We start from the raw sequence: 20,804 nt of genomic DNA on the forward strand, positions 1-20,804 counted from the left end.
GGTCAGTTTCGTTTTGGAATTCATTGTATCGAAGATAATTAATTAAGTAAAAATATGATCGATCTGTACATCGTATTCTCTTTCAAATTGATCAAATTATTCGTTTTGTAAACAACACGTTTAATAATGAATTATTGAAACTTTTTTTGTTTCTGAGCAAATACACAGCGAAATTTATTTTAATGTTCACCACTAAAAATGATAACTTACGCTCTGATGGAAATGCCATTAATACCAGCGAACATGTTACATCATGATGGTTTGAAATGTTCTTCCACACATTTAAGGGCAATAATTTGTTATTCACCCTCTAAAAGATTATTTTTGAGTGTAGTCTTCCGTATCTAATGTCCACTTTTTGTCTATCTTGTAAGTGATTTGCTGTCTTTGGGTCTATTCATCACTATGGTTATGCCAAAGGGGGGGGGAGGGTAAAATTATGGTTAGGTAACTAATAAAATTGATAAAATAAAACTACAATTCAATGTCTTGTGGAAATCTAATCTCGTTTGATTTGTCATTGGCATTCCTCCTTTTTACAAACTGTTACAATTATTTTGAAGTCTCTTAACATAATGTTGTCTCAATCTCATGTTTAACATTTTTAAAAGTAAGATAGCATTTTGTTATTTCACTTTACATGTTTTAAATGATTTAAAGCTGTGGAAAAAAAGAGATCCATTATATATTTGATACAAAAAGTTATTTGAAACAAGTGTAATCACACTCGTTGTACTATCACTATGTTACAAGTTTTCTTAAAATCTTAGAGTATTTCTTCTCGGATTTTTAAAAATCAAACTCAAGTAAGAGTTTTAATTAACTTTCTAAAATATTCAAACAGAGATATTCGTGAGCAAGAAACGTTGGATGCACTCTCACAGCGTTGTATGTCCTTACTGAAATTATATCCGGAGGGGCACCTAAATAAAATTTTGAAAAATCCACCATTGGGTCTTGGTGAACAGACATAATACGAAGAACATTCTGTTGGATTAGGGAATCTACCTTCTTCGGTACATTCAAATGAGGTGGAAGCCTTTTCAGTTGTTGTTGTAGACGGAGTGGTGGTAGTAGTAGTTGTAGTTGTTGTGCTTGTAGGGGCTGTACAACCTGCTTCTTCTAAAGTTGTACATCTTTCAAGTGTCTTATGGTAGGCATATCCATCTGGACACGGAATAGGTATTTGGTAATACCCACCTTGAGGATTTGGTGAGCATATGAAGAATGCTGTACAATCGTCTGGATCAGGATATCTTCCAGGTGATGTGCAAGTGAAGGGACCATCTGGTTTTGGTGTGTGATCATTAGCAGTACAATTTGCCTCTTCTGCAGTTGTACATTTTCGAGATTGTGGATCAAATTCATAATTAGGTGGACAAACAAATACAATATGGAAATAACCGCCTTCGGGATTTGGGGGACAAGAATGGAACATGGAACAGGTTTGCGGATCAGGAAATATTCCTGAAGAAGTACAGACAAATTCTGGACTTTTGGTAGTTGTTACTTCTGTAGAAGTAGTGGTTTTCATTGTTGTAGTAGTTGTCGGCGTTTCAGTTGTTGTAGTGTTTGGAACTTCTGTTGTTGTTGGGGTCACAGTTGTAGTAGTTTGGATTGTAGTAGTAGTAGTGGACATTTTTGTGCTTGTGGTTGGAGCTGTACTGGTGGTTTCTGGTGACATAGTTGTTGTACTAGTAGTGGTTTCTGTTGTTGGAGTTGAGGGTTCAGTCGTAGTTGTTGGTACTTCAGTTGTTGAGAGTTCAGTTGTAGTTGTTGGTACTTCAGTTGTTGTTGAGGGTTCAGTTGTAGTTGTTGGTACTTCAGTTGTTGAGGATTCAGTTGTAGTTGTTGGTACTTCAGTTGTTGTTGAGGATTCAGTTGTAGTTGTTGGTACTTCAGTTGTTGTTGAAGTTAGTAATTCAGTTGTGCTCTCAGAAGATTCAGTAGTTGATAATTCAGTTGTTGGTATTGTCGATGTACTAGTAGTAGTGGTTTCTGTTGCTATGGTTGTTGCTTCAGTTGTTGTGGTGTCTGGTAACTCAGTTGTTGTACTGGTTGCTTCTGTAGCACCTATAGTTGTTGTTGGGATGGCAGTTGTGGTTGTTTGAGGCTCAGTTGTAGTCGTAGGATTTTCCGTTGTTGTAGTTGATGTTGAATCGGTTGTTGTTGTGATTGCGTTTTCAGTAGTTGTCGTCCTTGGAGTTTCGGTTGTTGTGGTTAGTGACGTTTCAGTGGTCGTTGAAGAGGTTTCAGAAATTGTGTCATCTTCCATCTCTTTAATCACAGTAGTTTGTTCTGTTGTAAATGAGGTAAGAAACAATAAGCATTCAATCGGTCTACCTGGATTATCACTTGCTGATTCAGCCACGCAACCGAAGAGATTATGTTGATCACAAACTGTTTCAAATGGACACTCAATTGGATCTCCTGCTGGCACCAAAATATTAGGAAATTCCGTTCCTAACGTACACACTTGCACAAACGATTCATTTACACATGACACAAAAGTTGTTAAGTCACAACATTGAGGTATTTCTGGTAGATTAGGAAAATCAGTAATTGAGTTGTCCGTTTGAGAGTTAACGACACACACAAATACCTGTAAAGAAATAAAGATTGCATTAACTCAAACATTAACTATAAATTAATAGCATATAGAAATTATTTACAAGAATAGACGTGGAAATGAGAATTAGATGTGCTTTATATTTAAATACTACAATTTGAACTTACATATACGTATTTACACATATCCCTTGTATGATTAATATATCCGTAATCTCTTTATGAACCTAATTATGAAAATATATGTTGAGACAGTTATCAAATTTGTTCACTATTGTCAGTGCTGTTAATAAAGGAGTTATCGAACAGGGTCAACAAGTACGGTACTGTCATTGTATGAATTAAGAAATTAGATTGATCCAATTCTAAAATAAAAAAAAAAACTCTCATAAAGAAGTTTGATATAATGTTAAGTATTACTCATCCAATTAATTGCAAGTATTTATTTTCAAAATTACAAGTTTTCGCTACGCACCTCTTGCTGTTGTTTTATCTTGATGAACAACTCAGTGAGAACGAAGAACACCAAAATTTAGAAAATGAGTCAGATAATATGCCAAAAATGTTACTACATGAAATAATAATTGCTTTCAAGATCTTTTAGGTGGTTAAAAGAAAAAGATTTTAAAAAAAGAAATGCAGGTTCACCAAAGTAAGAGATTATAAACTCACATCCAGATTTCTTGCCTATAAGTAAGAGTCCGTAAACAGTTACTGATTAAGATAGTAAAATTTCGCAGATATTACCTTGCTCACATCGTCTTGTCGTGTTTTCTACCGTTTTGTAAGCCTATTTCCACGTTTTGTGAATCAATGGTAATGGGTCAAACTGGGCATTCAATGTGGGAAGAAAATGAACCACTCTCCCACCAGTATCGAATTTCGTTGTCGCTTTTTTCTCACTGTTTAGTGCATGTTTTGTACCGTATCGGCGCATATTTTCACGTTTTGTGTGCCACCGAAAGGACCTACAAATATGGCAGAAAAGGACACCCACATTCATCCCACATTCAAGGACCATTTTGACCCACTTCCACTGATGGCGACACAAAGCGACACAAATCATGCATAAAAATATGAAGGAAACGATCTCGACATTCGATGGTGACGGAAACAGCAAAAAGTTATTCCGCTATACTTGTAGGCCATTTTGACCCATTTTTGTTGTCGCACTAAAGTGGAAATAGGAGCACAAAACGTTACAAAACAAGAACTATACGATGCGAAAGAAACGACCTCCAAATTCGATAGTAGCGGAACAGTGGCTCTTTTTCCTCACACCTTGATGGATCATTTTGACGCATTTCTGGTGATGCTCAAAACGTGGAACTAGGCGAACAGAACGGTATAAAATACACACTAAACGATGTGAAGGAATCGTCCTCCAAATTCGTTGGTGGCGGAACAGCATTAAGTTGTTTCGTTATATTCATAGGTCCATTTTGACCCACTTCCGGTGACGCACAAAACGTATAAAACAGGCACTAAACGATGCGAAAAAAACGACTCCGAAATTCGAGAGTGGCGGAAGAGTAAGCCATTTAACTCCCACTTTAAAGGCCCGTTTAACTCACCTCGGGTGATGCACAAGACGAGAAATAGATGCAGAAAACTTTTTTTATTTGTTTTAAAAAGAAAAGGTACTAAGCGATGCGAAAGAAACGAACTAGAAATTCGATAGTGTCGGAACAGTATGTCGGTTTCGTCATACCTTGGAGGCTCAACTTGACACACTTTCGGTGACGCGCAAAACGTGGAAATAGGGGCACAAAACGGCAGAAAACAGGCACTAGTCAATGCAAAAGAAGAACCTCGAAATTCGGTAGTGGCGGAGCAGTGAGTCATTTAACTCCCACTTTGAAGGCTCGTTTAACTCACTTCCGGTGACGCACAAGACGAAGAAGTAGGCACAGAAAACTTTTTAAAAAATCGACACTAAACGATGCGAAAGAAACGACCTAGAAATTCGATAGTGGCGGAATAAAGAGTCATTTTCGTCCAACTTTGGAGGCCCATTTTGACACAGTTCTGGTGACACAAAAAACGTGGAAATAAGGGCACGAACGGGTTTAAGAACGACACGAAAATTCACTAGTCGATGCAAAAGGAAGGACCTCGAAATTCGGTAGTGGTGAAGAAGTGGGTCATTTTTGTCTTACCTTCGAGACCCATTTTGACCCTTTTCCAGTGACGCACAAAACGTCGAAATAGGCACAGAAAAGGGTACGCGATGTGAAATTAACGACCTCCAAATTCGATAGTGGCGGAACTCTTGGTCAATTTTGTCCCATCTTGATAGCCCATTTTGACCCACTTCCGGTGACGCACAAAACGTGAAAATACGCGCTCAAAACGGCAAGAAACTTGCACTAAACGATACGAAAGAAGCGACCACGAAATTCGTTGGTGACGGAACAGTGATTCATTTTCGTCCCACCTTGGGGACTCATTTTAACCCATTTCCCATGACGCACAAAACGTGGAAGTAGACACACAAAACGGCACAAAACGATGTGAAGAAAACGACCTCAAAATTCATTGGTGGCGGAACAGCAATAACTTGTTCCGCCTAGGGGTGTTCCAAGAACCGGTTAACCGGTTTCTGTTCGGTTTGTAGTCTAAACCGAATCAATCGGTTTGGACTTCAAACCGGTCCCGTTCGGTTCGGTTTGGGAACGGTTCGGTTCTGTTTGGGAAATGTTCGGTTCGGTTTGGGAACGGTTCGGTTCGGTTCGGTTTGGGAACGGTTCGGTGAGAATGAAAGTATGAAAACTGAGAGAAATGAAGACACACATGCAAGCTGCTATTTGAGCAGAAATATTAAAAGTGAAGGTAAACAAGAATAATAATAACATTTTCGAATTTGAAGCAGTTGTAGGATGGGAACTTAACAGGTCAGAACTCAACCCAACGAATTTCGCGTGCGTAGTCCTGCCTCCCCCACCATCACACAATTCTTCGAAAACAATTTCAATCGTATGTACTTGGTTTGCTCCCATTTGCTCCGCAGTAGCTCCGTTTGCTCCCTTACCGTTCCCGAGAAAATGGATCCTTAAAGTGTGGGGACCAGAACAACGTCGTCCCAGCCCCCCACCCAACTAAAAATAATCGCTGAGGGAAACGGATGGTGGCATTCGTTTGTACTTCGTTTGCTCCCATCTGCTCCGCAGTAGCTGCGTTTGCTCCCTTACCGTTCCCGAGAAAATTGAAATTTAAAGTGGGGGGGCCAGAACAACATGGTCCCAGCCCCCCACCCAATAGCAGAGAGGAACGGATGATGACATTCGTTTGTACTTCGTTTGCTCCCATTTGCTCCGAAGTAGCTCCATTTGCTCCCTTACCGTTCCCGAGAAAATAGAAATTTAAACTGAGGGGCCAGAAAAAGGTGGTCCCAGACCTCCGAATTAGAAACAGTCACAGAGAAGAACAGATGGTCGCATTCGTTTGTACTTCGTTTGCTCCCATTTGCTCCTCAGTAGCTCCGTTTGCTCCCTTACCGTTCCTGAGAAAATGGAACCTTAAAGTGGGGGGGGGCAGAACAACGTCGTCCCAGCCCCCCACCCAACTGAAAATAATCGCTGAGGGAAACGGATGGTGGCATTCGTTTGTACTTCGTTTGCTCCCATTTGCTCCGCAGTAGCTCCGTTTGCTCCCATACCGTTCCCGAGAAAATAGAAATTCAAACTGAGAAGCCAGAAAAAGATGGACCCAGACCTCCGAATTAAAAACAGTCACAGAGAAGAACAGATGGTCGCATTCGTTTGTACTTCGTTTGCTCCCATTTGCTCCTCAGTAGCTCCGTTTGCTCCCTTACCGTTTCTGAGAAAATGGAGCCTTAAAGTGGTGGGCCAGAACAATGTCGTCCCAGCCCCCCACAAAACTAAAAATAATCGCTGAGGGGAACGGATGGTGGCATTTGTTTATACTTCGTTTGCTCTCATTTGCTCCTCAGTAGCTCCGTTTGCACCCTTACCGTTCCTGAGAAAATGGAACCTTAAAGTGGGGGGCCAGAACAACATCGTCCCAGCCCTCCCCCCACAAAACTAAAAATAATCGCTGAGGGGAACGGATGGTGGCATTCGTTTGTACTTCGTTTGCTCCCATTTGCTCCGCAGTAGCTCCCTTTGCTCCCTTACCGTTCCCGAAAAAAATTGAAATTCAAAGTGGGGGCCAGAACAACATGGTCCTAGCCCGCCCACCCAATAGCAGAGAGGAACGGATAGTAACATTCGGTTGTACTTCGCTTGCTCCCATTTGCTCTCTTACCGTTCCCGAGAAAATAGAAATTTAAAGTAGGGGGCCAAAATAACATGGTCCCAGCCCCCCAATCAATAGCAGATACCAACGGATTGTGGCATTCGCTTGTACTTCATTTGCTCCCATTTGCTCCGCAGTTCCTAAGTTTGCATCCTTACCGTTCCCAAGAAAATGGAACTTTAAACTGTGAGGGGCCAGAAAAAAGGAGCCGGGAACTTCGAGGGGCCAGAAAAAAGTGATCCCAGCCCCTCGAATTAAAAAAAAAATCACGGAGAGGAACAGATGGTCCCAATCGTTTATACTTCCTTTGCTCTCATTTGCTCCGCAATTTGTCCGGTTGCTGCCCTGGCGTTCGCGAAAAAATAGAATTTTAGACTGGGAGAGTCAGAACAACATGGTCCTAGCCCCCCACGCAATGGTAGAGAGGAACGGATGGTGGCATTCGCTTCTACTTCATTTGCGTCAATTTTCTTCGCATTTTCTCAATTTGCTCCCTTGTCGTTCCCGAGAAAATGGAACATTAAACTGGTGGTCCAGGAAAGCGTAGTCCCAGCACCTCGAATTGAAAATAATTTCAATGAGGAACGGATGGCGGGATTGGTTTGTACTTGGTTTGCTTCGCGGTAGCTACGTTTACTCACCATTCCCGAGGAAATGGAACTTTAAAGTGGAGACTAGAACAAAATTCTCCCAGCATCCCACTCAAATAAACATAATAACATAGGGGAGCGGATCGTGGCATTATTTTGTACTTCTTTAGCTTCGATTTGCTTCACAGTTGCTTGGGTTGCTTCCCTAACGTTCTCGAGTAAGCAGAACTTAAACACGTGATCTCAGCCACCGTCCCAACGTATATAATCGCAGAGGGGAGTGGATGTTGGCTATATCTCGTGTTTTCATATTTGCTCCACAATTGCTCTGAGTATTCGTAAACTCCGATTGTTGTTAACAAAGAGAAATTTTGAAGCGGTTGGTGTGGAAATGTGATCCCGGTCCTCAACCTCCTAAAAAATGTAGTAAAAATTTTTTGCGTGATTTGCCGCGAATTGCTCTGGAATTGTTTCACTTTCTTCCCTACTGTTCCCTGATTTTTAGGGGTTGAGAACTGGGATCACATTTCCACACCAGCCGCTTCAAAATTCCTCTTTCTTAACATCAATCGGAGTAGACGAGTACTCAGAGCAATTGTGGAGCAAATATGAACAAACGAGATATAGCCAACATCCACTCCCCTCTGCGATTATGTAAGTTGGGAGGGTGGCTGAAATCAAGTGTGTACGTTCTGTTTACTCGAGAACGCTAGGAGAGCAACCCAAGAAACTGCGAAGCAAATCGAAGTTAACGAAGTACAAAATATTCCACCATCCGCTCCCCTATGTTACTATGTTTATTTGAGTGGGATGCTGAGACAATTTTGTTCTAGTTTCCACTTTAAAGTTCCATTTCCTCGGGAATGGTAAGGGCGTAAACGTAGCTACTACGAAGCAAACCAAGTACAAACGAATGCCGCCATCCGTTCCTCATTGAAATTATTTTCAATTCGAGGTGCTGGCACTATGTTTTCCTGGACCACCAGTTTAATGTTCCATTTTCTCGGGAACGGCAGGGGAGCAAATTGAGAAACTGCGGAGCAAATGGGAGCAAATGAAGTAGAAGCGAATGCCACCATCCTTTCCTCTCTGTGACTGTTTTTAATTCGAGGGTCTAGGACCATCTTTTTCTGGCTCCTCAGTTTAAATTTCAATCATCTCGGGAACGGTAAGGGAGCAAACGCAGAAACTGCGGAGCAAATGGGAGCAAACGAAGTACAAACGAATGCCACCATCCGTTCCCCTCAGCGATTATTTTTAGTTGGGTGGGGGGGCTGGGACGACGTTGTTCCGGCGGGTTACATGCGTAGGATCGAAACTGCGTAGCATCGAAATTGCGTAGCGTCGAAACTGCGTACGATCGAAACTGCGTACGACCGAAACTGCGTACGATCGAAACTGCGTACGATCGAAACTAAAACCGGCGTAGGATCGAAAACAGATAAGGTCATATGATCGAACAATAAAAAAACAATTATTTTATAATCACAGAATATTAAGTAATAGTATTTTTTTGAAGTTATATAGGGAAAAACCGGAGTAGGATCAAAACTGTATACGACCGAAACTGCGTAGCGTCGAAACTGCGTAGGATCGAAACTGCGTAGCGTCGAAACTGCGTAGGGTCGAAACTGCGTACGATCGAAACTGCGTACGGTCGAAACTGCGTAGCGTCGAAACTGCGTAGGATCGAAACTGCGTACGTTCGAAACTGCGTACGGTCGAAACTGCGTACGATCGAAACTGCATAGAAACGAAACTGATAAATAAAATAGTGACAAATATAATTAAATAATCATACAGGGGTGTACCCAGGAAGTTTTTCTTGGGGGACTATGACTTATTCAGGAGGACCAAAAAAGCTAAGTCTTGTCTCAGCAGGGAGAAAGGAGAAGCCTCCCCCCAAAAGCCAGTACTTCTGATCAAGTTGGCAAATTCCTTGTTCAGAAGATTGCCGTTAAGTTCAATTGACTTAGCTTAACATTTTCTTAGTTACCTAGTTGCTGTGAATTGTCACTTCTTTTATAGACTTTGCAGCTGGCACAATCGAAGGTTCATGTAATTAGCTCAAGTTTTTGCTAGTTTGGGCTTCGTCCCAAATTTACTAACTTCCAGGGTTGTTTTGTTTAAAACAAAATATTTAAAACAAATGATTAAAACTTTTTTTAAAACAATTGATTTTGTTTAAAACAAATTTTGTTTATGTTTTAAACATTTTGTTTTAAACACGTGTATTTTGAAGACTTGTCTTAAACATATGTTTATTTGCATTTTATTTTATGTTCGTAAAAAAAAAAAAAAATCTTCCAGAGCAAGAGAACTGTCCAAACGTGCTCCCCAATCAGAAGACTATTTTCTTCCCATGTAAATGGTTTGATTTCTCGTGGCTACAGCAGGTCAATGTGGTGATCTACAATTTATTTTGGCTCTTTTCCCCCTTATTTTTAACGTATATTGTATTGTTTAAATGCTTCTCAGTTAACTTGTGAGAAAGTGTCGTAGTCGAAGGTTGGACTACTTATAGAACTGATATTAAAAAATAAATAAAATAATTATCACGGAAACAAACTGTTGTATTCATTGCGACGTTGAGGTTCTGAAATTAAAATATCGCAAGCATTCGTTTGTACAGTACATGTTAGTTCTGTCTCCTACAACATGGAATCGTTTAACATGGGTTGGTTATACGTGAAGAAAAGAAGGACATGATTTGGTACAAATTTATTAGAGTAACTCAAACTCAATCAGGTAAGTAAACGATCAAACGAGTTTGTTGCAAAACGTATAAGAAAGAAATGGGTGGTTTAGTTCCAAGAACGAAAATCATTATGAAAAATGCAATGCTTAGTAAAAATGGAAACCCAAACAAATGGTAAAAATGTTGATCCGAAAATTGCTTCTGATGAATCTAAAGTCAGTGGTGTAGCTGAGATGCAACTGGAAACTTCAGGTAACAATTAATTTTGTATCAACAATGTCTTTTTCATTATATTATGAAAATTTTATTTCGTACCTCTTCCCCACCACAGTTCTAAATTTTCTTTGAAACTTTACAACTTGGCATAGCTTGTATGAAGAGACCAGGTGAGAAACGCAAGGTATGGCAGTCGATCGTGTAACTAACCAAGTGTGATACTTATTATAACGTTAGTGCTGAACGTCAAGGTCTGGGACAATTTGATCTCAATTTATTTGTTTGTATGTATGTACCACGCTACAGGGTGCAATACAGTGAAACCTCCCTTAACGGACACCTCTATAATACGGACAGAGTTTTTTGTCCCGGCAAAATTATATGTTCTCTTACGGAACAAAACCCTCTCTTTAACGGACACTCTCAGATACGGACGCGGACAGTCCTTTTCCCCCCAAACGTTTCAATAACCCCTTCATAACGGACAGGAATTTTTCTCGATTCTGCGATATATTACAGGAGACAGAAACGTCTTCTCCCCACAAGTGTATCTATCATGAGTCTAGACCTGGTGAACCATCAAACAGAACAGCTTTAAGCTGAACTTGAAATTCTTCTTTGTTTATGCCCGCAATAAACTGTTTTCTGATGGAAATCCTAGAAAAACTTCAATAAGTAATAACACTCGTGCAGGGTCAGTCGTAAGGCCAAGAATTCCATGCAAAAGATCTCCCCTTCCCTAACAAATTTAGTCCTTTTTCATCTGGGCCTTGCATCTTTCCCGACAATTTCTTAAATAACAAAATATTGTTTGTTTTACAGTAATATTTTCAACGAGCAATGTTTCCTCTCTTACTTTTTTGGAAAAGCAACATTTTTCTTTTACCTATGATACTGGAACAAGTCTGGGTTTGGGGTTTTCCCGGCTTCCTTTTCACTTTTACCAAGAGGATATTCTTTGTGATTGGGACTGGGTCAATAAACATATGCACTTCAAATAACTTGCCTTTTCATCCATTCCGCGAAAGAACGAATATATTAACACATTCTCCAGTAATAATAATATTCAACAGAAATGAATTTCTCTCTCATCCCTCCCAGTAATTCAAATACGTACTAACTAGAGTATTTTCATATGGAATTTCCGTATCTACGCTCATACATAATGCATTTTCCTATATATTACTGCATACAATTACCATTGTGAGAAATTAAATTTCTGTAACCTCTCTGTAACGGACACCTCTCAATAGCGGACAAAAATTCATGTCCCGTTGGTGTCCGTTATTCAGAGGTTTCACTGTATTCAGTCTTTTAACATTAATTTTTGAGGATAGAGACACGAGGCGTCGGAATTTGCTGTATAGATTTTGACTGCGATCCCACGTAAAATTTCAAAATTAGTGGGTCAGATCCCACTTTAAACAAAAAGCCCTGTCTCATATAGCCTTGCTACTGATGCAAGTTGTAATCAATCAAACTAAACAAACTAATTTTATATGTTTCGAACAAACTTGGGTTGCAGGATAAATTTGGCTTCAACTCAACATTTAGAGCACAAGGGACCCAAGTTCATTTTCAGAAAGGTTCACTTTTGCTCAGCAAACGTAATATCTTCGTAGCATAGGGTATGAAATAAATGAAACAAAAACCACGGGAAAGCGTGTGGACTAGAGTTTCATAGGACAACCGCTAGACAAGGGCGTTGACGGAATGGGGAGGAGAGCTAATTTTCCCTTCCCCCTCCTTGCTCATACATTTAAGATATTAACATTATACTTGTATTGTGTATGTTGCAGCGTTGGAATGATTAACAAGTCAAGCTCCGAATGTCATAGTCAATGATGCATAATTACGTTACATAAATGCAGAATGTGTCCAAAAGAATACATCGACGTAAAATGTCATATTTTCACAACCACGAATCCGAGATGAAAGAAAGAAAAACTACCTGAAAAAAAGGAATCTAGAATTTTGTATGATTGCCGCTAGATAGGGGCGTTCGTTTAGAAGTCATCCGTCTTCTACCCTGAATTTCAGATTTTTGTGGCAGTAATGCAGATTTAGAAACATTTTGCTTAGCAAAGTCCAACATTTAAAAATTGAAGTCCTTGCACCGAATAAATACGGATTTTGATCATTGGCCGTAAGGAGCTATAGGCCTATATTGCTTTCTTTTTTTTTTTTTTTTTTTACCCAAGGATTTCAAAGGTGGCTCTACTTTCGAGTTTTGGGCCTGCTTAAAATTCAGGAAATTGGACCTAAGCAACTTCCCAGTTTTAATCATCTGTATGTTCTTCGTATTTATTCGGTGTAATTACTTCAGGCTTATTCTGTTGGACTTTGCTTGTCAAAAGATTTCTAAAACTGTCTTACCGTCCCCAAAATCTGAAATGCAGGGTGCGGATGAGGGTGGTTGCCCTCCTGTTCCACTGACGCCCCTACTAGCGGTTGTCATATGAAACTATCCCACGCCTTTTCGCATGGTTTTAGTTACATTTGTTTTGGATTCTTGACTGCGAAGTATTATTTTTTGAAATAGAATTCATTTGCTGAGGAAGACTGAAGTTTATTGAAAATGGATTTGGATCTATTGTGCTCTGAACGCCCCAAATATTACCTTTCGTCAATAAATTTTTGACTCAAAAAACAACCAATTACATAGACTTGCAGAAAATATAAAGTTAGCACAATATGAAGTGTGCTTCAAACATTACTTTTCGAAAACGTAGCCCTATTATTATAAAATTATTTTATTAGCACCAGTGTTATGAAATAGAAATCAAATTTTGCAACAAAAATCTCACCCGCCTCCACGAACGCTAGCTTAGCCCCTAAAGGCATAACTACAAAACTTTTAGAAGCGGTAACACGAAATGATTTTCTTTATGGTTAAAATAACCGCACAACAGCATTTCTGGTAAAATTCTAGCCCTCATGTAACATGACACCATTTGCATTTGAAATTTCGAATACTAAGCATAGATGTTCGCCATGATGCTTGATAGCACCATCTGATGTGTCAGACCACTTCCAAGTTTCATCATTCTCTCTCAACCCGTTCTCAACGCACAAGGATGGTGAGGACTTTTTTTTTGCCATGTATATTGATAGATTGTGTGAAACCTCTATAGTTGGTAAATTTTAAAATCTACCTTAAAAGCTTACTATATCCAAGAAAATACTTACTGTATGAGAGTCACTGGCAAGAGGGTGTAATAAAAGGGGTCGTTATATGAAATAAGTTGAGAATTACTAATCTATACGGAAATGTTCTGTACCCAACACTGTGTAGTCTTAAAGAGAATAAAATAAATGAAAAGATCGGTTGAAAGAGCAAAAAGTCTTAATAAATACGTGATTACACGATGTTGAAATATGTTTAAAATCATATTTTAAACTGTTCAAAATGTTTAAAACATGTACTTTTTCGTGTGTGTTTTTAAACATCTTTAAAACATTTTAAACACTTTTTTCATGTTTTAAACACGCGTTTTGTTCTTTTTTTTTTTAAACTGTATTTTTTCCAACCCTGCTAACTTTTGACCAAGTTGGAAAATTAGAATGCGTTGTTGCCAATATTTACTTAAAATACTTCCGTTTCTTTCAATTGACATTTGGATTAGCATTTTCTTACTTACCCAGTTGCTGGATTTTCAATTTCTTTATGAACTTGACAATTGGCACAATTGAATGTTTATATAATCAGTTTAGTTTTAAGTAGGTGGAAATTTGTCGCCAGATACAAAATTTCTCATCCTACGGCCTCGCGCCTCATAAACCTACTAACATACCAAAATTCCTAGTTTTTATTTCGATTTCAATTACGGTACCTAAAATATGAGATCTTGTACATCCAAAAAGTCTATTTAAATTACACAGTTTTTTGTCTCTTTAAAGCTGCTAAAAATGGAAAAATATTCACTTTTGGAAATTTTCTATATAGTCCCAGGAGGCTAAAAACTTTGCCAAATTTAATCGTTGTAGTTCTACTGGAAGTGCCTATACTGTAAAAAATCGTTGTATTATTTCAACGACATGCCTATGTGTTAACACGATTGTGTTAAAATATAACACAAACAAGTGGTTAGAACAACTCACTCTCCGTTTGGAGTTGTGTGTTAAATGCCGCTAGTTGAAATGACACACAGCCTGTGTGTTAAATTAACACAAGTGTAGAATCTTCGGTGTTGTTTTCTGCGTGATTGCCAAATATGTTGGGTATCTAATTATAAAGGCTTATGAACTGAAGCTACAGGCAAACACAGTAGAAAGAAATACTTAAACAAATCCAAGTATACGCAAAATTTCAAAATACAAACCCCGCGATGTGTTTTCAATTGTTTTACAAAATGTTCCTGAAGAAACCATAACAGCACAAGATGTGCTAGGCATGTACCATTTAGGTGTTCTAAATTCATCTCCCACATTTGATGCATTTATTGCTTCTTTTTCAAAGCGGTTGTGTACTAGAAGCAACAAACGCATCAACTTTATTAGATGGCAACTGGCGCCGATCATTTGAAAGTGAATATGGAAGAACTATAAAATGAAGTAAATAGACAGTCGTCATTTTGTTATAAAATTAGGTCTACAAGGCGAGCAGATTTTATCCCGAACGGTTATCGTCGAATATACGCGGGTTAAAGGAGCACTCTGATTAGCCAAATTCAAAAGACCTTAAGAATTTATCCCTCTACAAGCGACGGTTTCTTCATCGCATCCGTGGCCAAGTCGGAAGAGCACGCGGCTAGTAATTGAAAGGTTGGTGGTTCCTGCCCCTCCCTTCTACAATTTTTCGGTGGCTTGATGAATTCAGAAGAGGCCGGACATAGCTTAAAGATGAAGAGAGAGCTGGACGTCCGGCAACAGCTGTGTCAGATGAAAACATTGCCGATGTGAAACAAATGATTCGAGAAAATCCTCGAACAACTTTCAAGGATATTGAATCTACAGTGAACGTTGGATCGCCAGCCAGAACAAAAATTCTTCATGATCATCTTCGGCTCAGGAAGGTTTAATCTCGTTGGGTGCCTCACACTTTGACTGAACAGCAGAAACGCATGCGTGTGGGATGCTGTGAAGAAATGCTTGCAAGATTTGATGGAGGCAATTCTCGACACGTCTCTGACATTGTTACTGGTGATGAGACTTGGATCTATCAATTTCACCCTGAAAATAAACGCCAGTCTACAGTTTGGATATTTCCAGACGAAAATCCACCCACGAAAGTGAAGCGACCGCGATGTGGGGGAAGAAGATGGTCGCAACTTTCTTCTCCAAATCTGGCCATGTTGCAACTGTTCCACTTGAAGAACAAAGGACTGTTACTGTTCAGTGGCACACCACTGTTTGCCTAACAAAAGTGTCTAAGAACTTCCATCCAGAAACTTCCAGAAGCTTCGGGAACGGCGTCCAAGAACTGGATTGCGTCGGATCCTGCTTCATCATGATAACGCGTCCGCACACACGTCCAACATCACAATTCAGTTTTTAGAATCTACGGAGGTCAAACTTATGACTCATCCGCCGTATAGCTTTGACCTCGCCCCGTGTGATTTTTTATGTTCCCCAGGATCAAAGATCGCATGCGTGGGAAGAGAAAAACGCGAAATTTTACTTATATCAAGGGGTCTTGCCCCCCCAAGCAAAATCTGAAATGACGCTCCTGGTAAAAAATTTCCTGAGACATTCCTAATTACCCTAGGGTCATGTTTCGCCCATCATTCTCTTCAGAATAGAACTGCCTTTCAGACGGTATGACTCACATGTCTCTATCATGTATCTAAGGCGGGAAAATCCCGAAGAAAGGGATTTTTTGGTCTAATTATCCCTTTCTTCAACATTTAGCCCCTCTTAACCCCCGTGTTTTAACGCAGAAATCTGAAAAAAAGGGTAAATACTACTCGGTGGGCTGAATGTTTGTGAACAATTTCAATCTTCTACGTGCAAAAATAACCACGCCAAAAAAATACTGAAAATGTCCAATATTCCTTTATACAGAAGTATATTTTTACAAAAATTCCCTGAGACATCCCTAATTACCCTAGAGACATATTTCGCCCATCATTCTCTTAGAATAGAACTGCCTTTCAGACGGTATGAGGCACGTGTCTCCATCATGTATCTAAGGCGGGAAAATCCCGAAGAAAGGGATTTTCTGGTAAAAATATCCCTTTTTTAAACTCTTTGCCCCTCTGGATCCCCCTGTTTTAACGCAGAAATCTGAAAAATATCTGGTAAATACTACTCGGTAGACTGAATGTTTGTGCAAAATTTCAATCTTCTACGTGCAAAAATAAGCCCGCCAAAAAATAATGAACATAGGCTTAATAAGAGAAAATATATATTTTAAAATTATGACGTCATCTCCTCCTATGTCTGGACGCAGAAAGGTGTGAAACCATACGTAAGGTCTTCTACAATGCCCCAGGACTTGAAAAACAAAACAAAAATTGGCAACGTCTTGAGCGGTCATTCACCTACCTCCTCCTCAATAAGAAAAAATGTGACAATAAGCCTATACCAGATTCAGTTGGTAAGTGCTACTCTGCAACAGGCTCGCAAACAGAGGGGAGTAAAGAGGGACTGGCCCCCCTAAATTTTTCATGTCCCCTCCAGACCTCAATACAAAATGCACAATTTAGATATTTGTAAGAGAATTTTTAATGACTTAGCCCCTCCTAACATATTCATGGACCCCAAAGCTCTGTGGCTGGTCTCGAGCCTGCTCTGCAAGTGGTGTATCAACGGGCGGACGTTAGAAGGGTGTAGTCAAAACCTTTTTAGAAATGAAGAGATCGATCGAAGTAAGAATTATATATTTTTTAGACTGAGTCTAGTGTTATGCAGGAACGCATTTGGCGCTAGCTTAATTTTTGTAAAGTATATTTTTATTTATGTAAATTCATTGAGCGGAACAGGGCTCATAGCGAGTCACTTTTTTAACCCTTTCACAGAGGAAGTCGACTTTTGTCGACAGAATCAAATTTCCTTAACATGCGAATGTCGACTATAGTCGACGTGTTAAAATTTGTTTGTCCGTATCTTGGCTTTGTCGAGAGTAGTCGCCAAAGTTGTACCGTTCATTTTTGTTTGTGTTCTATTGTTTTCGATAAACAATAGAAATCACACAGAAAACCTTTGGCGACTACAATCGACAAACCCAAGATACAGACAAATTTTAACACGTCGACTATAATCGACATTCGCAGGTTAGGGAATTTTTTTTCCGTCGCCTTCCACAGTGAAAGGGTTAAACTAAAATTTACTTTTTTCAAGTTCCTCACTAAAAGTTACTTTTTTTTTTCAAATTTGTCACTAAAAGTTACTTTTTTGAGAGGTAAAGTGACATTTTCGTGTGATTTATGTTTCGCATTGGCAGTTTTCTAAGAAAAAAAATATAAAAACAAATGGAAAAAGGCAGAAACTTGTTACTCATTACTCTTCTGAAAGCTTCAGTACTTGCTGCCACATGTGAAATAGTCAGTTTTATTCTCACTTCAGCTTCTATTCTTTCTAAAGCACAGTGGACGGTTGGTGAATGCTTAAACTCTCAAAGTGAGGTTGAGAGCTCTTCTGTGTCTATTCTTCCTTCTATCATAATAATCTTTTAGTTTTCTCTCGTAATAGTTAATGCCCCATTCAACGTTGTGCGTGTGTGTTTGTGTGGTTCATCATGTTCGTCTTGTGCTATGCTTCTTGTATGTTCTTCTTAAGAGTAGGTGATGAATTCGAATATTTCACGTTTTTTAGAACTCTTATTGCGAAGTTAAATATAATGTCTGGGATGAACGAATTCGGAAATAGGCCAGAACTGGTTTCACTTACTCAGAAGCTTTTTACATCTGCTAAGTCTGCTTACCGTAACTACAAAGCATACTTTGAAAACCTAAGAAAGGAGGAAGCTCAAAAAGAAGAAGTAAAGAAGAAACAAAAGAACAAACAAAGAGAGAGGTGTTGGAGAAATTGACAAAGGAAAAAGAGGCATGATGAGATTTCAGTCACTTTTTCGTGTGCTTTTGGCCATTTTTGGTCACTTTTCAACTATTTACAAGAGATCAGACCACTATGAGCCCTGGGATTATTAAAATTATGGTATATTAAAGAAGACAAAACAGACAGATACAACATATTTGTAAATTGAAAAACTGAATTTCTGGAAAATAACTAAATCAATGAATAATTGCTTATGAAAGATATTCAGAGCCAATAACGTAGCTAGGAAGGGGCAGGAACAGAGATTAAGAGATCAAATAATATTACAACAATTAACGTTATTATTATTATTATTATTATTATTATTATTATTATTATTATTATTATTATTAGTAGTAGTAGTAGTAGTAGTAGTATTGCAATAGTTGCGTAACAAAATATACTGTTTTCTTGTTTGAGTTTGTTTAAAAGTTATATCACTATTCTGAGAGCACACCCCCTTTTATTTTGACCCCCCCCCCAAGTAAACTTTTCTGGCGTACTTACTGTCTTCAGGCAAATCACTGCCTACCTCTTTTGACAGGAGAGTTTCTGCATTTGTATATTTTGAACAAGATGGCTGTGAAAATAAATTAACATTGAACTGAGTTCTTTTATGTTCAAACAAATTTCTTCCATGTCTTTGGGTAATCTCTTTTGTACCGTTACACTTCCAATATTACCTGTGCCAATATTTCTTTCGGGGTATACAAGAATTTAATTCAATGATGGGTATTTTTTTTTTCTTCCAGTTTTTCACAGTTATAGATAATGGACACAGGGAATTCACAGACCTCAGTATTAGTGACCTTTTGGCTATTGCAGTCAAATGTTATTATGCACTTACATGCAAAGACATCAAACAGTAAAAAACATTTTCTTTTGAAATGTTCAACTCTCCTTTTGAACCTTTCCTTATCCCGCTTAAACTACTTCATAAGATTATGATAACTTACCTGGTATGCATTTATTAACTGAACAGTTCTGTAAGACGTTGCTATTGGTATTGAAGCTTTATCAAACACAGATTCAACTTGTCTGCCACAATATTCGAAACTTAAGAAAAACTAACTGACCTGCTGTTTGTTTTCACTACTAAGTTGTAATGTTAATGAAAGAAAACGCTTAAGAAGATCTTCATAAGTTGGAAGTTTATTCAATGATAACTCTTTTGGGTTGCCAAATAACGGGCAGTAAAACTGGCTGCGAGTAATTTTCTTGTAAACAGCCACGACACAGTGGTTAATATAATGAAATCACTAAACAGTTTGTAGGTTTCAATCAGTCATATATTTCAAAATGTCATTTTTTGTATATAAAAAAGTATTTTTATAAGTGTAATACGCTACTAATAAATTGTGAAATGTATTCCTTTTCCATTTATTTATTTTTTCTATAATTTTCTCTATTGATATATTACTATCGGTACTTGTTATAGAAGTTATTTGAATTTTCTCAATGTATTCAAAAAGTTATGAAAATCGTATATTTTTTCAAAGTCTAGGGTCGTTGCGTACCGTCATACGTAAACAAGAAAATATATTTCTTTTGCATTTTATTTATCTACCATAGAGGCAAGTTTTCCGCAGTGTAGCGTTTAAAAGAAAGAAAAAAAAATTTCGGTGCACCCATATATAGAAAAATATGCTACAGTATGGCACTACATTCATTGTACAAAAGCAGAGGAGTTATTCCTGAGAGTAAAACAAACAAAAACGTTCCAATAAACATAGGGCGAAAACCCCATCATTTACGTGTTATAGGCTGCCAAAAACATGAAAAAATGAATTTTAAAGGTCCGTAGCTCCAAAACTATGGGACCTACCGCAGTCGGGTCAAGACTTAACTTAGGAACTAGTATATGCCCTATCCAAAAATGCGTGTGTCAGAATCCTGAGGTGCTTCCACAACAATTTTTATAGAGGGAGTTTAACTACGGGCCTATGATATAAAGTATTCTCCAACTACCTCCATAAAAATTGTTGCGTGAGTACCTTAGGAATCTAAAACATGTATTTTTCGATAGAGCACATACTAGTTCCTTAGTGAAGTCTTAACTCGACAACAGTAGATCCCATAGTTTTGGAGCTATGGACCTTTAGAATTAATTTTTTCATGTTTTTGGCAACCTTTAACACGTAAAGAAGGAACGGCCATTTCGCCCCGCTGCTACAATCGTCAGCGTCTTGTATCGTGTTTACTGTAGTTTTTCTTTCAGTGGTCGACGGGATTGCAATGATTGTTAGTGACTGAATAGGTAATTATTACTCCTTGTTGCACATTTCATGAGGACTTACGTAACACAAATGAACATACTAATACATACATAAAATAAACTATAAAATTGTATTAGTTTAGCGATGCCACGTTTTTCATACACGATACATGTGGGGTGAAACCCGATTAGCATGTACACCTGGTCTTACCCCACCATTAGGGCACTTCCGGGTGATTTGCTTTTTTGTGAAAAACACACATCACATTTTTGTAGTATTCAC

At 38.5% G+C, this 20,804-nt stretch overlaps 1 protein-coding gene across 2 annotated transcripts in view; it reads right to left on the reverse strand.

Annotated features, from left to right (window-relative positions):
- Positions 1-20,804, reverse strand: part of LOC145680874 (uncharacterized) — a 102,475-nt gene continuing 81,671 nt past the window's right edge. For both annotated transcript variants that reach the window (XM_081752015.1, XM_081752016.1), the window contains exon 2: positions 1-2,602. In XM_081752015.1, coding sequence (XP_081608141.1) covers positions 803-2,602 — 1,800 coding nt within the window. In that variant the 3' untranslated portion in view covers positions 1-802. The remainder of the gene's footprint in view (positions 2,603-20,804) is intronic.

Source organism: Thermobia domestica, chromosome 3 (genome assembly GCF_964235325.1).
Source record: "Thermobia domestica chromosome 3, izTheDome1.hap1.1, whole genome shotgun sequence".
NCBI lineage: Eukaryota > Metazoa > Arthropoda > Insecta > Zygentoma > Lepismatidae > Thermobia > Thermobia domestica.